This window comes from Sorghum bicolor, chromosome 9 (assembly GCF_000003195.3).
Source record: "Sorghum bicolor cultivar BTx623 chromosome 9, Sorghum_bicolor_NCBIv3, whole genome shotgun sequence".
Lineage (NCBI taxonomy): Eukaryota > Viridiplantae > Streptophyta > Magnoliopsida > Poales > Poaceae > Sorghum > Sorghum bicolor.
The window spans coordinates 48,801,171-48,813,732 of NC_012878.2; the positions used below are offsets into that span (position 1 = coordinate 48,801,171).

Genomic DNA, 12,562 nt, shown 5'->3' on the forward strand with positions numbered 1-12,562 from the left:
TAAAATGTGCTGGTTTAGTCTTTTGAAGATGCTTATAAAGGTAGATTTTTGTATATGTGTGTTCATAAAAGTGAGTTCTTTCGAAGATGCTATTAAAGATAATATGTTCATAGAGGTGAGTGTATACGTGTTATGGACATTTACATTTTACTGTGCAATCCCCCTCCAAAAAAAAATCAATTACAGGGTTGTTTTGAGCTAAACATTTTATATGTCACCGAATTTATAAAAAGGTACAAACATTTAATCCAAGTAAATTTCAATTCCTAGGATTATCTTGAGTAAAACTTTTTATGTTTGACCGAATTTATATAAATATATAAAAGTATAAATATTTATCCACCAAATGAGCACATCGTAATAAAGTTATAATGTAAGGTGCATCTAATCTAATATACTAATTTGGTGTCACATGTCCTGAGGCTCTTTTCTATTAGTTGGACTTACTCTAGGAATTGATTTACTCAAGGACGGACTACTGTGTAATAGATTTAAGCTTGCAATTTTACATTAGATCTAAGATTTAATATACCCACTACTAATAAAATATGAACTATCGTGCAATTTTACATTAGGGTCCTGTTTGAATATAATTTTTTTTTGAAGTTTTAAAAAACACTATGGTTTTGTGAAATACTTTAGTTTTAAGGGGTGTTTGGTTGAGGCGTTAAAGTTTAAAAGGTATTATAGCTCTTTTGTTTTATTTTGACAATTAGTATCTAATTATGGACTAATTAGGCTCAAAAGATCAGTCTTGCAAATTATTCTCAGACTGTATTTTTAGTTTCGTAAATAATCTATATTTAATACTTTATACATTTGTCCAAACATTCGATATGATGGAAGTTAAACTTTATCAACCTAAATCAAACGGGGCCTTAGAGTAAATGAAGTGTTTAGGGGCAACAAACTTTATAGTCTTTTTGGAGTTTTAAAAACTCCACTCTAGACCTCTTTTTTCTAAACCACGTTTTTACGCATACTTGTTTGCTTGAGCTTATAAGCCGAATCTATCAGCTATTCAACAATGTTTTTTTTCTTACAACAAATTAGTCAACTATAGCTTATCAGCCAAACAAACAAGAATACCCCGTACCAATAAATTATAAATTATGAACTATTGTGCAATTTTACATTAGATCTAATCTAAGCCTTCAAATACCCACAGTACCACTGGTGAAAATTGCAAGGGACAGTACCATCCGTAATTTTCACTGTAAAACCTTCAAACCCGCTTTCCCTTACCGTGTGTTTGGTTGGGGGTTGGGTTGGATCCAACCCAGTTTTTGGGGACGGAGCCAATCTAAAAGAGTGTTTGGTTGCACTTCGATTTTGGGGATAGACTCAACCCATTTCAGTGTTTGGTTGAAGGATTGGGGACACAGCGGCTCCGTTCAGTGTTTGGTTGAAGGAATTCAGTGTTTGGTGAACATCAACCCGGCTGGAGCGGCTCCGTCCGCCAGATTTTGACGGATGAGTCCAACCCGCATCTAAAAGAAACATTTCACTCTAGAGCCAACCCAACCCTCATATTTTCCAACCAAACAACCACAAGAACGGGTTCACTCTGATCCAGCTCGGCCCGCTCTGCAATCAAACACGCGCTTTTATAGCTCGAAATCTTCGCATCTCGCGAGGAGCCCCGCACCCGTGTACCAGGCGCCTCCAACGTGTCCAATCACCGCCCAGAATAAGCCACCCAAGGCCACGAACAATGCACCACGCTGACGCTGCTTCCCAAGTCCCAACCGGAGAGCCGGCGAATGGCACCCCGATCCACACGTTCGTTGCGAATCGCGCGCCCTTCGCCTATGCCGCAGGCCCCCGCGGCCCATAGCCAAGGCCGAGGCAGCCCCGCGCCGCGCCAACGCCTTCGCCTCCCTCGATGACCAGACGCGCACCGGCTCCCCGCACCTGCACACAGCCACAGCGCCCACCGCGAGAGCCGAGAGCGACACCAAAACCCCCACCCAAACCCGTGGCGCGGGGCAGCCCGGGTAGGCGCCCTCGCGCGCCACCACAAGCACAGCACAAAGAGACTTCGCACGCACCCCACCAGCCTAATCCCCCCCCGCGGGCGGGCAGATAACGGTCGCGGCACGGAAAGGGCGAGAGAGGAGGAGAGCGCTAGTCCAAGAGGCGCGGAGCAGGAGCGGACACATGGCGGAGGAAGGGGAGGAGGCGGTGCCGCCGGCGGCGGCGACGGTGGTGGGGGAGGAGGACGCGCCGGCCGGGGAGGCGCCGGCGCCGGCCGTGGACTACTTTGGGCTGCCCGCTGAGCTGGTGTCCGTGCTGCCATCAGACCCGTTCGCGCAGCTGGACGTGGCGCGCAGGATCACCTCCATCGCGCTCTCGCACCGCCTCGGCCTCCTCGAGGCCGAGGCGGCGCGCCTGCGCTCGCAGCTCGCCGAGCGCGACGCCGAGGCCGAGGACCTCCGCGAGCGCGTCGAGCAGCTCGACGCCGCGCTCGCCGTCGCCACCGGCCGCGGAGCGGCCGAGGCGGCGCTCCTGCGCTCGCAGCTCGCCGAGCGCGACGCCGAGGCCGAGGACCTCCGGGAGCGCGTCGAGCAGCTCGACGCCGCGCTCGCCGTCGCCACCGGCCGCCTCCGCCGCGCCGAGGAGGAAAAGGTAATCGCTGGTCAGTTTACTAGCGGCCTCTGGGTCTGGCTGACAGTGGCTGAGCTGTGCTTTCTGTGGAATGGTGGCTTCGGGCCGTCCCACCTGTCGCCTGTCGGCGACTCTGGTCCCGCGACGCTTGCGCCTAATGTCGTCTCTATTCCAGCAATGTAGCTGCGTGATATGTATGCTGCGCAATTTGGGCAACCGAAAATTACTTAACAGTCGAATGCTTCTTCATGTTGTGATCCGTGGACGATGGACGTACAGGAGGCACTGCAGCGGGACAACTCTGCGCTGTCCAACACCGTTACCAAGTTGAACAGAGATGTCGCCAAGGTACCATAACACTATTATTACCTTGCACTTGGGAAGAATTTGACAGATTTCTGTGTGTTGCACTACCAGTTTGGAACAATTACGTACCAATTCTCATCATACTTTCAAACTGAACCTTGTAGTCCTTAACATTATAATGAAAAAGAAAAAAAAAAGAAAAAAAATGGCAACGGGTCGGGAAAATGGCGTTTTTTTCTCTCGCATAAGCATGTCCAACCATTGATTGGTGCTGTACATAAGCCTTGACTGCTATACCATTTTAAACTTCATAGTTGTGTATTCTACTTTGTTGTGCAGTTGGAAGTTTTCAGAAAGACACTTGTGCAGTCACTCCAGGAAGATGACAGCAGTGATGTAAGTCTGGCATTCAGGCTGTGTCTAGTTGTTAACTCAAGAACCCAGAAATGTCTAGCGTTTCAGTTCTTCCCTTCTCTGTATTTGTAGCTGAATTGAAAGCAGGGACGAAGCCAGGAAAAAATTTAGGGGGGGCTGAACAAAAGTTCTACATCGACTTAGCTCTACTATTATCCCTCTTAAATATACATTAATGATGAAGTTCACAAAATATATCTAAAAAATAAAGTTCTCAGCCCACCCTACCTTATAAATTTATGTCTAAAATTAGAAAGAGGGTACTAAAAATTCCACTAAGCCAGCAACGGTAGGAGGGGCTGGAGCCCCCCTAGCTCCACTGCTGGCTTCGTCGCTGATTGAAAGTGATTTCTCTTTTTAAATTACTTTTCTATAGAATACTGTTCCCGGGGCAAGAGTTGCAGCAACTTCAAATTTCTCCTCTGCACCATCAGGTACTACCTTATTCTCGTGGTCCTTGTGCTAGGTCCACATTATTCTAGTTTCCTAGGGTAATGTTGACTGTTGGATTTTTGTCAGATGAAGATTCTGCATTTCCAACTTCCAAATCATCACAGATTTCAGAAACTGCGAGTTCAGTTTCAGAGGAAAATAGCCAAGTTGACCCAGATGGTACATTCCTGTTTCATATAGTTAATCTTGTCTGATACAAAAATCTGTTGAATGATGTTTTACGCACAGAACCTTTTTGTACTTGCAGGACCTAGGCCACCCCGTCCTGGACGTCCACATGTATTTTTGCCGTCATACAACAGCACACCAAGGATGACTCCCCCAGGCTCACCTCCAAGGCGTTATGCATCGGTATCACCGCCAAGGCGACATTCAATCTCTGTTACATCGATGAATATGTTGAATGACAGGTCCTCAGGCTTTTCTGGTCAGCATACCTCTCCATTTGACGCTCCAAGTCAAACAGGTTAGCTCATAACCCCAAGAGTTAGTTATACTGTATGTCAAACACTTGAATGTTAATGCTGCTTTGTTCAGCAATCAGCATATATTACATTTAGTTGGTCAAGATATGTTACAATTTAACTGCCATCTAGTTGTAAATATCAAAATATATTGCAGTTCCACTGGACCCAAAAGTGAACTGTTTGCTTGCTTACTAGGTTCAATCTTTGATTTCTGTGTTTAACACGAAATCATAAATAAGCTATCCGTCTACTCTTTCTCATTGAGAGCTATTTGTTTTAGGACGAACAAGAGTTGATGGAAAGGAGTTCTTTCGTAATGTCAGGTATGTGCAAAAGTGCTCTTTTCCAAGTATTCAGTTTAACAATAGATTTTTTTCTCGGAAATATACTCAAGCCTTGTGAGTATAATATTTGATAAGAGTTAATAGAAGGAGTTTGGTGGACTCATTCTTCTTTCTGAAATTATGATCATGTAGCGTCTTCAAGAACTGCACATAGCCGCACAGTAGGCTCAACTGATTTGAGGATCTTGTTTTCCAGAAATCTAGAAAGAAACCTTTCAAATCCATTGATAATTGTTACAAAGAAAATTTTGTTCATTTTTCCAAGTGCATGATTGATTTGCCTCTTTAACTGTTGTACATGCAGAAATCGATTATCATATGAGCAGTTTGGTGCATTCCTGACTAATGTGAAGGAGCTGAACGCACACAGGCAGACCAGAGAGGTATAAATGGATCAACACTGAATAGACATCTGTTTGGGGATTTATGAACTAATTTTCTGATCCCCCTTTTGGTATTCGTTGAATGTCTCTTACAGGATACCTTAAGAAAGGCCGATGAAATCTTCGGTCCTGAAAACAAGGACCTGTACACCATTTTTGAGAGCCTGATAACTCGCAATATTCGCTAGTCTTCTGAAGGGTTGAAACATTACCCATGATTACTAGTGATTCAAGTTTTACCAGTATACTGTGATTATGATATTCATCACTATTTTAATTTGAAGTCTGTAGTCTGTTGTGGATTCTTGGTATCTAGTTCTATAGTTACTTATGTCCATGTAGTGTCCCACGTTTGTCTGGAAGCTACAATTTATATTCTAATACAAGTGGAGGAAATATTGGAATAAAGGGAAATATGTTATTTGTCTGATATTTCTTGAACATAATTTATAGACTACAAATGTGAAACAAGTGCAGAACAAAAGTTAACAGCTAGCAGAGTACCCGTCAAGTTTTTAACAGCCAGCAGAGCACGTGAAGTCCATCTGAAGATAAATTTTATTGCTTATTAAGGCCCTTTCTTACAACTGTTGTGTTGAGTATCTCCTTTAGTTTTTTGCACTATGCTATAAGATGGTGAAATATGATGTAAACTGTTTTGGTTTTTTGGCATCTAATCTTTAATCCTTTTCCAGCAGTATTCTACAAATATATTACTTATTTTCTATCCTTTGCTATGTCCGCCCCTAAATGTTTGTGTGGCCTGCTCCAAATTGCCTTTTGCTCTTCAAAGCTCCCAACAACAGCAGATTGCTTATCGTTAGCCAAAGAATTTGCCAAATGGTTGTGATATGCTCCAGTATTCAAACTATATAATACATTCACTGGCTTTGCGCTCTTCTTGACCAAAATTTGCCCATTTGTCCTTTCGGTTGTGTTGGCAACAATGCTTATTGACTTCACTTTCACAGAGGGTTCCAAGTCAGTTCCTTGGACCATGTAAACTGCGCCAAGAACTTCTCCAAGAAATATGTCCTACAAATAAAAGAGTTAACACAGACATCATAGAAATGACCAAAGACTAGGTTAGCTGTCAACAGTCAAAAATAGGCCAATTAAATAAGAATTTTATATATATATATATAATTTTGCTGTAAATTAAATTTCTCGAAATTTGACAAAGTTTATAACAAATACATTAACATCTGCAATACCAAATAAATGGATTTTTTTTTTCTCAAGAATATGCCCATTGACATGACCAAATAAATGGATTTTCAAGACATGTTTAATTAAGAATTTAATAAAACTAATTTGATATCACAGATGATTTATTTTTCTACAAGTATTGTTAAAGTTAAGAGAAGTTTGACACAGAACATACTATAATGATATATATTTTTGAACAAAAGGAGTATAATCTATAATGCACTTTTGCCATAGAGGTCACTTACCATGTGGTGATAGAATTTCTGTTTCCTCTGAAGTTTCTGAAGCAGCAATAGCAAACGATGGACAAGCTTTGACTCGGGAGTATGCTGGGTGTGTTGCTTCAAAGCTCCAAGGATACCCTCAAATGAAGCAACCTTTCGTTGCACGGTAAGAGGAATGAGTGTGATATTCAGACTAGATTCTAGTACTGTCTTTGCGGCCAGTGGATCGAGGAACATGTTGAACTCTGCATATCTGTTGGAGGGAACAGTGAACACATTTCCCTTCTCGTCACCACCATCTCTAATGAGTCCACCGACAACATAAACTCTCTGCATACAGAGAATTATAAGCTTTTATATAACAAATATCAGCTTTGAGTCTGAATTAATTCATCACAGGTCACAACTTCCTTCGAAGTCTCGTACTACTAGGTGGGAAAAAGAACTGACCTCTATGACAGAGCTGGCGTCCATGTCAGATAATGAAATGCTGGCTAGATTGGTAAGAGGTCCGCTGGTAAGAACCGTGATCTTCTGACCTGGACTAAGTTGCTTCCTAACTGACTGCCAAACATCGAAAGCATGTGGGTGCCGGCTTTCGGGATGATCCAAATCATCAGAAGTGAACCTAATCATGAAATGAACATATGTGAAATGTTTTATGACAAGCATTATCATTCATATAAATTATAAAGCGGCATTCAGTAGAGTGTTTACCTTCGAGGACTTCTTGGCAACGACCGAGCCAGTCCATACAATGTGTCTGAATCTACAAATCCACCACTTCCATGAGGGATAGCATAAGAATTGTTGCAGCCAAGGGTTGGACTGCCCATTGCAGTAGTATTGCCAAGACCGACTGGAATGTCGTCACGGCCCATCATATGTAGAACGTCATAAACAATGTCAATGCTAGCACTATTAGCCCAGCCGTTTCCGTTGATCAAAACAGCCTAAAAATGATTAGTAGAGTGAGGTTTGTCAGGCATTCAGTGTACAAAAGAGAGCTAACAGCATTATTAGCTGCAACATTTTGTAGTTTGGGACGTATATTTCTCTCACCTTCAGATCAATTTCATGTCTAGGTTCTTTCAGGAGGTATATGAGTGACACAAAATCTCCAGGGCTCATGTCCATGTCAAAAACGACTGGCTTGCCCCTAGTTACATTCATGAAATCCGGCTTGTAGAGAACCTCTCTGTAATATGGAAACTGTGTACTGATGTCGAAACGTCCAGTGTTCTGTTGGAGATTTAGAACCTGAAAACAATATTGTTGGCATTTGTGAGCTTGGACTGTGACATTGTGACTTGTGATTTTCATCCAAAAAACGCGCGAAGTATTCTTCTTAGGCCTTGTTTAGATTCAAAAAGTTTTTAGATTTTGACACTGTAGTACTTTCGTTTTTATTTGAAACATTGTCCAATCATGGTGTAACTAGACTTAAAAGATTTGTCTCGCGATTTACATGCAAACTGTGCAATTAGTTTTGTTTTCATCTATATTTAATACTCTATGCATGTGCCGCAAGATTCGATGTGACGGAGAATCTTGAAAAGTTTAGTTTTGGAGGTAAACTAAAACAAGGTAGTTACCTCTAGGAATCTCTCCGAAAATTCCTTGTCCAGTGGGCTATTCTTATTTGTGTTCGACTTTGCCCTTGTTGCGACAAGCACCTGAACTGCTTCTAGACCGGACACTTCCTTGGTGTACCCATCCTAAGAAGTAATGCAAGTTCTCCATCAGAGTTTGTCATGTTATGCATAGATAACATTTTGCATCGATCCAGTACAACACTACAATAAATTACCTTGCATCTGCCTCTGTTGCTTCCCGGCACCAGACAGAAGGGATCTCTGATCCCAGTCTCAACATGGCCACTGTGAACTCCACCCTCTTGCAATCCAAACTTGGGAGCAGTTCGTCCATCGAAAAATGGGTTAGAGCCGTCACGCACACCGTATGGTTTGTTGGATGTTACCACGGTGATGTTCATGTACTCAAGCTCGGCAAACTCATTACTCCTGCTGCCCGTTTCGCCATGGCGCATGCTGGCGAGGGTCACGCCGGCGGCAAATTGGTCCCACATGTAGAAGCCCTGCGCCGGCCAGGCGAAATAAAGGAACGAAGAAGCAGCGTAAGAAATTCATTTCATGGAAACAACGCCAAGCTAGCGTCAGAGGTGGGACGGACGACGGAGAAGAAGATGGAGCTCAGACAGACTTGCCGTGTGGTCATGGCTGTCGGATCGCCTCCTCCGCTGCGCCAGAACCCCGTCCAGCGACAGGAAACAGTACCGTGCCTCGTGCGTGCTCTGGCGCCGCTGGAACTCGGAGTAGAACGCCTCCGTTATGGGGATGGTGTTGGTGGCGTCGAGAGGGATCATGGTGACGGGGACGCCCGAGTGGAGCACCTGGTAGGCGGCGAAGGGGTCGCCGAAGACGTTGAACTCGGCGACCGGGTTGGCGGCGGTGGCCGTGAACAGGTTGCCCGCCACCCTCACGCCGCCGCCGGAGACGTAGACGCGCTCCACGTTCCGCCTCAGGTTCGGGCGCGACATCAGGAGGAGCGCGAGGTTGGTGTGCGTGCCCAGCAGGAGCACCGAGGTCGGGCCGGCCGACAGCGTGGCCGCCATCACCCGCTGCGCCGTGGGCTGCCGGAGCGGCCGGTACCCCCGGGAACCCTGCGGGAGGTAGCCCTTCCGGACACCGAAGTTCGTGTCGACGTCCAGCCGCCCCGACAGCGGGATGGCCTGCCGGTACCGGCAGCCGCCGGCCGTCGACATGCCCTGCATGCGCACGTCGTAAGTAAAAGGGTGCATGGTATTACTCTGGGAGCTAGCTAGTTCTTGGTTGGATCTACTCTAAGCTAAGCTACTAGATATAAGATAATAATTACGTACGTACCTGGTCGATCAGTGGTAGGTAGCCACCGACGTTGCGTTGTAGGTCGCCGGCGTCGGATATCCCGCCGTCGCCGCCGACGCCGACGGGGATGTCGTCGCGGCCCATCATGTAGAGGATGTCGTAGAGATGGTTGACGGCATGCCCGGCGTCGGTCCACGCGTTGGCGCTGATGGTAATGGCCTGCATTGTTCACGACAATAGTGACGCACTAGCCCGACCTTGGCTGGAAGATGGCTCTCAAATTGACGGCCACGAAGGCGTTGAAACATGGCTATGGCAAAGAAGATAGTCAAAGCCAAGATGCGCCATCGCTGTCCCTGTCCATAGCTAGCTAGTCTATCTACACCACTTTTCCCCCTCTTTTACCTAGTGATCCGGCAATGGCGATGCAATAAACAATTGACGCGCGTGCGCATGGGGTTGAAATTCATCGGAGCTAGACCATTCCGTCGGACACGAAAACTATATAGGATACTATCACATATCATATATAGTTCGGCCGAACGGCCTGCGCAGACAGACGCAGAATCAAGTCGAGACGGCCATACGTTACCCGTCACAGCGATCCATGCCTGATGATGTCTCTATCTCCAGAGAGCAGTGATCCATTACCTCCAGAATCCACGCCATGCTTGACGAGAAAGAGAGAGAGAGAGAGAGCGCTTTGATCGGTGGAATAACCAGTTGCCCTCTTCTTCAATACTACTTCATTGGTATTTTTCACCGAACGAATAGTGTTTTACTCTCGCAACAAATCAGCACAAGCAACAGCATGAGCTGAATTTCAGCGAAGCGCTACTCGATTACCGGTGGATCCACTCGGAGATCGACGCGCAGAGCGGCGGTGACACGTAGCACATGGGCTACGAGAGGAGAGAGGTTGACATGGCACCAACCTTGACGTCGAACTCGGAGCGGTTCTGCTTGAGGATGTAGAGCAGCGCGAGCAGGTCGTCGGTGTCCATGTCCGTGTCCACCAAGAGCCGCCGCGGAGCAGCCGCTGCCGCACCGGCGGCCAATACTGTAAGGAACAACACGGCCACCGCCGCCCGTAGCTGGGCACTCCTGCTGCTCCCTTTCCTCGGAGCCGTCGCCATGGAGGACAGTTTGGTGCACGCAAGCGTGGGAGGGTCAGGGACTACTCAAGGGAGAGTGTGGTAGGCTGGTAGTAGCTAGCAGCCTAGCACCTTGGAGCGACGGGGACGGTTGCCCGTTGGACTCTTCTTCTAGCTGCCTTTCTGCATGACGGAAGGGGATTTGATGGGTGCGCGCATTTTATAGCTACACCATCACCTAGCTCGCCTCTCCCCGTGGGCGTCCATGGACAGCGGCTGCAGTGGTCGCTAGCTCACTGCACAGCAAGAGAGACGCGTACACATCTGCTGGAATCTTAGGATCTTAAATTGTCCAACTAATTTCACAACAGCGTTATCAACAATGCTTTCTACCTTAATTACAATAATACACAAATCTTTTGTGTATTCGAAAAAAAGATAATATACAATGGTTACATCAACAATCTGTAATACGAACCTACGGTGAAAATCATTTCCACCAATCGTTCATATAACAATACAAAATTATTGATGAAAATGTTCTAATTACTGCAAAAGACCTCATTGCTCCCTTCCCAATCACCGGCACCATGGGCGAGCTTAATGAGTCCTAGTGATCTTCTTCGACAAGTTTGGTGAACCTCATGCTTTCTCTTTTAAATTTTAAAACCTTGGTAAAATGAGCCGACCATGATAATGGATTATCACCATGGACTTTCGCCAATGAAATCGTCTTGTTCGTTTGGCTGATAAGTCATAGCAGAAAGTATTATTTTACTTGCTTTGGTTGAATACATGTTTTGTGCATAGATTTGACTTTTGAGTACAGATCCTAAGCTGCCATAATATAAATAAATAAACTGGCCATTTCGCATAACTCTAGCTCTTAGATTCCATAAAAAAAACTCTAGCTCTTAGATCTGGATTGGATCCGTAACTTTTTTGGATTACATAAAATTGGTTTGAATATTTATATGTAGTCGAAACCATATCAAAATGCTTTTGACATATATATCTTTAAACTTGGAGCTATAGGTATCTGGATCTTAGAAATCTATGGATTTATTAGAGCTAGAGCTCTACCAGTCAACAGTCTTAAAAAGATCAAAACTAACTTTACAAATCTCAATTAATTATCATACATTTTAGATGAAATTTACAAATATATAAAATTTAGTATTTTGAACCACTTGCTACTCATATCCCTCTCCTAGCCTTGTCCCATCCCTTAGGTTATGCAAAAGTCAAATAGTCCAGCTAACGCTATAAGAATTAATTTGAGAAACATACTAATATTTCCTCCGTTCTAAATTATAAATTATTTTGACTTTTATAGATATACAGAGCCTGTTCGTTTGAGCTTATCTACCGAATCCGTTAGCCATTTAACAATGTTTTTACTTTCAACCATGACTTTTCTGCTAACTCTCAGTTTTTACTGTGTATCCACATAATGTATACCTGAGTTTATAGTAAAGCTATGCAACTAAAAAAGCCAGAACATCTTCTAATTTGAAATGGAGGGACAGAGTAGGGTTTTAGAAAACTACAGATAAAAAGTTTCTAGAAGAGTTTTTTTGCTCAAAAAATTGCAGTTTTTTTTTTGCAACCGGGCATCAAAATACTATGTAGAACTTCTGTTTAAAGTGTTGTCCTTTTGAAGTTTGTTAGCCCAAACCTTAGTAAGAAACTTCATAGCTGAGTTAAGAAGGGAAATAGGCGTGAAGTCACTAACTCTTTCAGAATGTAATTTCTTGGGCACCAAGGTGACAAAAGAGTTATTAATACACTTTAATTTTGCATTATGATTGTACAAACCCTAACATAAAAAGTAAAAATCTTCGTAGATGACAAACCCAAATTTTTTAGGAATGAACCACTTAAACCATTAGGTCCCGGAGCTTTATCTAGAGGAAGATCTTCAACTATGTCATCTAACTCTTGCCTTGTAAAAGGGAGAATAAGAACCTTGAAATCTTGGGCCTCAAGAAGAGAGCTTAAATCAAACACCATTTGTTACTATTGAGAGGCCTCTATTCTAGCTTTTAATATTTCCTACCAACCACTTTGCTGGGGGAAAAACAAATAACAATATGTCTTTATCTTTTGGAGACTTTAGCCTAAAGATGATCTAAAGAGAGCTCCATAGGAGGCACTTCAATTACACACCCAGGTTCTGGAGTATTGGGATTGG

At 44.2% G+C, this 12,562-nt stretch overlaps 2 protein-coding genes across 4 annotated transcripts; one reads left to right on the forward strand and one right to left on the reverse strand.

Annotated features, from left to right (window-relative positions):
- On the forward strand, positions 2,040–5,404 carry LOC8076937 (uncharacterized protein At4g15545). Its single transcript, XM_021447882.1, has 10 exons — positions 2,040–2,424; positions 2,542–2,628; positions 2,887–2,955; positions 3,253–3,309; positions 3,704–3,761; positions 3,847–3,939; positions 4,028–4,246; positions 4,528–4,570; positions 4,896–4,974; positions 5,070–5,404. Exons 1-10 carry the CDS (start codon positions 2,161–2,163, stop codon positions 5,160–5,162), a joined length of 1,062 nt encoding a protein of 353 aa, XP_021303557.1. The 5' UTR covers positions 2,040–2,160; the 3' UTR covers positions 5,163–5,404.
- On the reverse strand, positions 5,515–10,647 carry LOC8076938 (pyrimidine-specific ribonucleoside hydrolase RihA). 3 transcript variants are annotated; one of them, XM_021447878.1, is made up of 10 exons: positions 10,210–10,575; positions 9,314–9,493; positions 8,635–9,195; positions 8,218–8,505; positions 8,003–8,125; positions 7,470–7,667; positions 7,125–7,360; positions 6,858–7,035; positions 6,429–6,737; positions 5,515–6,009 (listed from the first exon to the last, which is right to left on the reverse strand). In XM_021447878.1, exons 1-10 carry the CDS (start codon positions 10,408–10,410, stop codon positions 5,692–5,694), a joined length of 2,592 nt encoding a protein of 863 aa, XP_021303553.1. In that variant the 5' UTR covers positions 10,411–10,575; the 3' UTR covers positions 5,515–5,691. The 3 variants fall into 3 exon arrangements, with proteins under 3 accessions (XP_021303553.1, XP_021303554.1, XP_021303555.1); XM_021447879.1 differs by lacking the exons at positions 9,314–9,493; positions 10,210–10,575 and having other exon boundaries at positions 8,631–8,728; XM_021447880.1 differs by lacking the exons at positions 5,515–6,009; positions 6,429–6,737; positions 6,858–7,035; ... (1 more) ...; positions 7,470–7,667; positions 8,003–8,125 and having other exon boundaries at positions 8,281–8,505; positions 8,631–9,195; positions 10,210–10,647.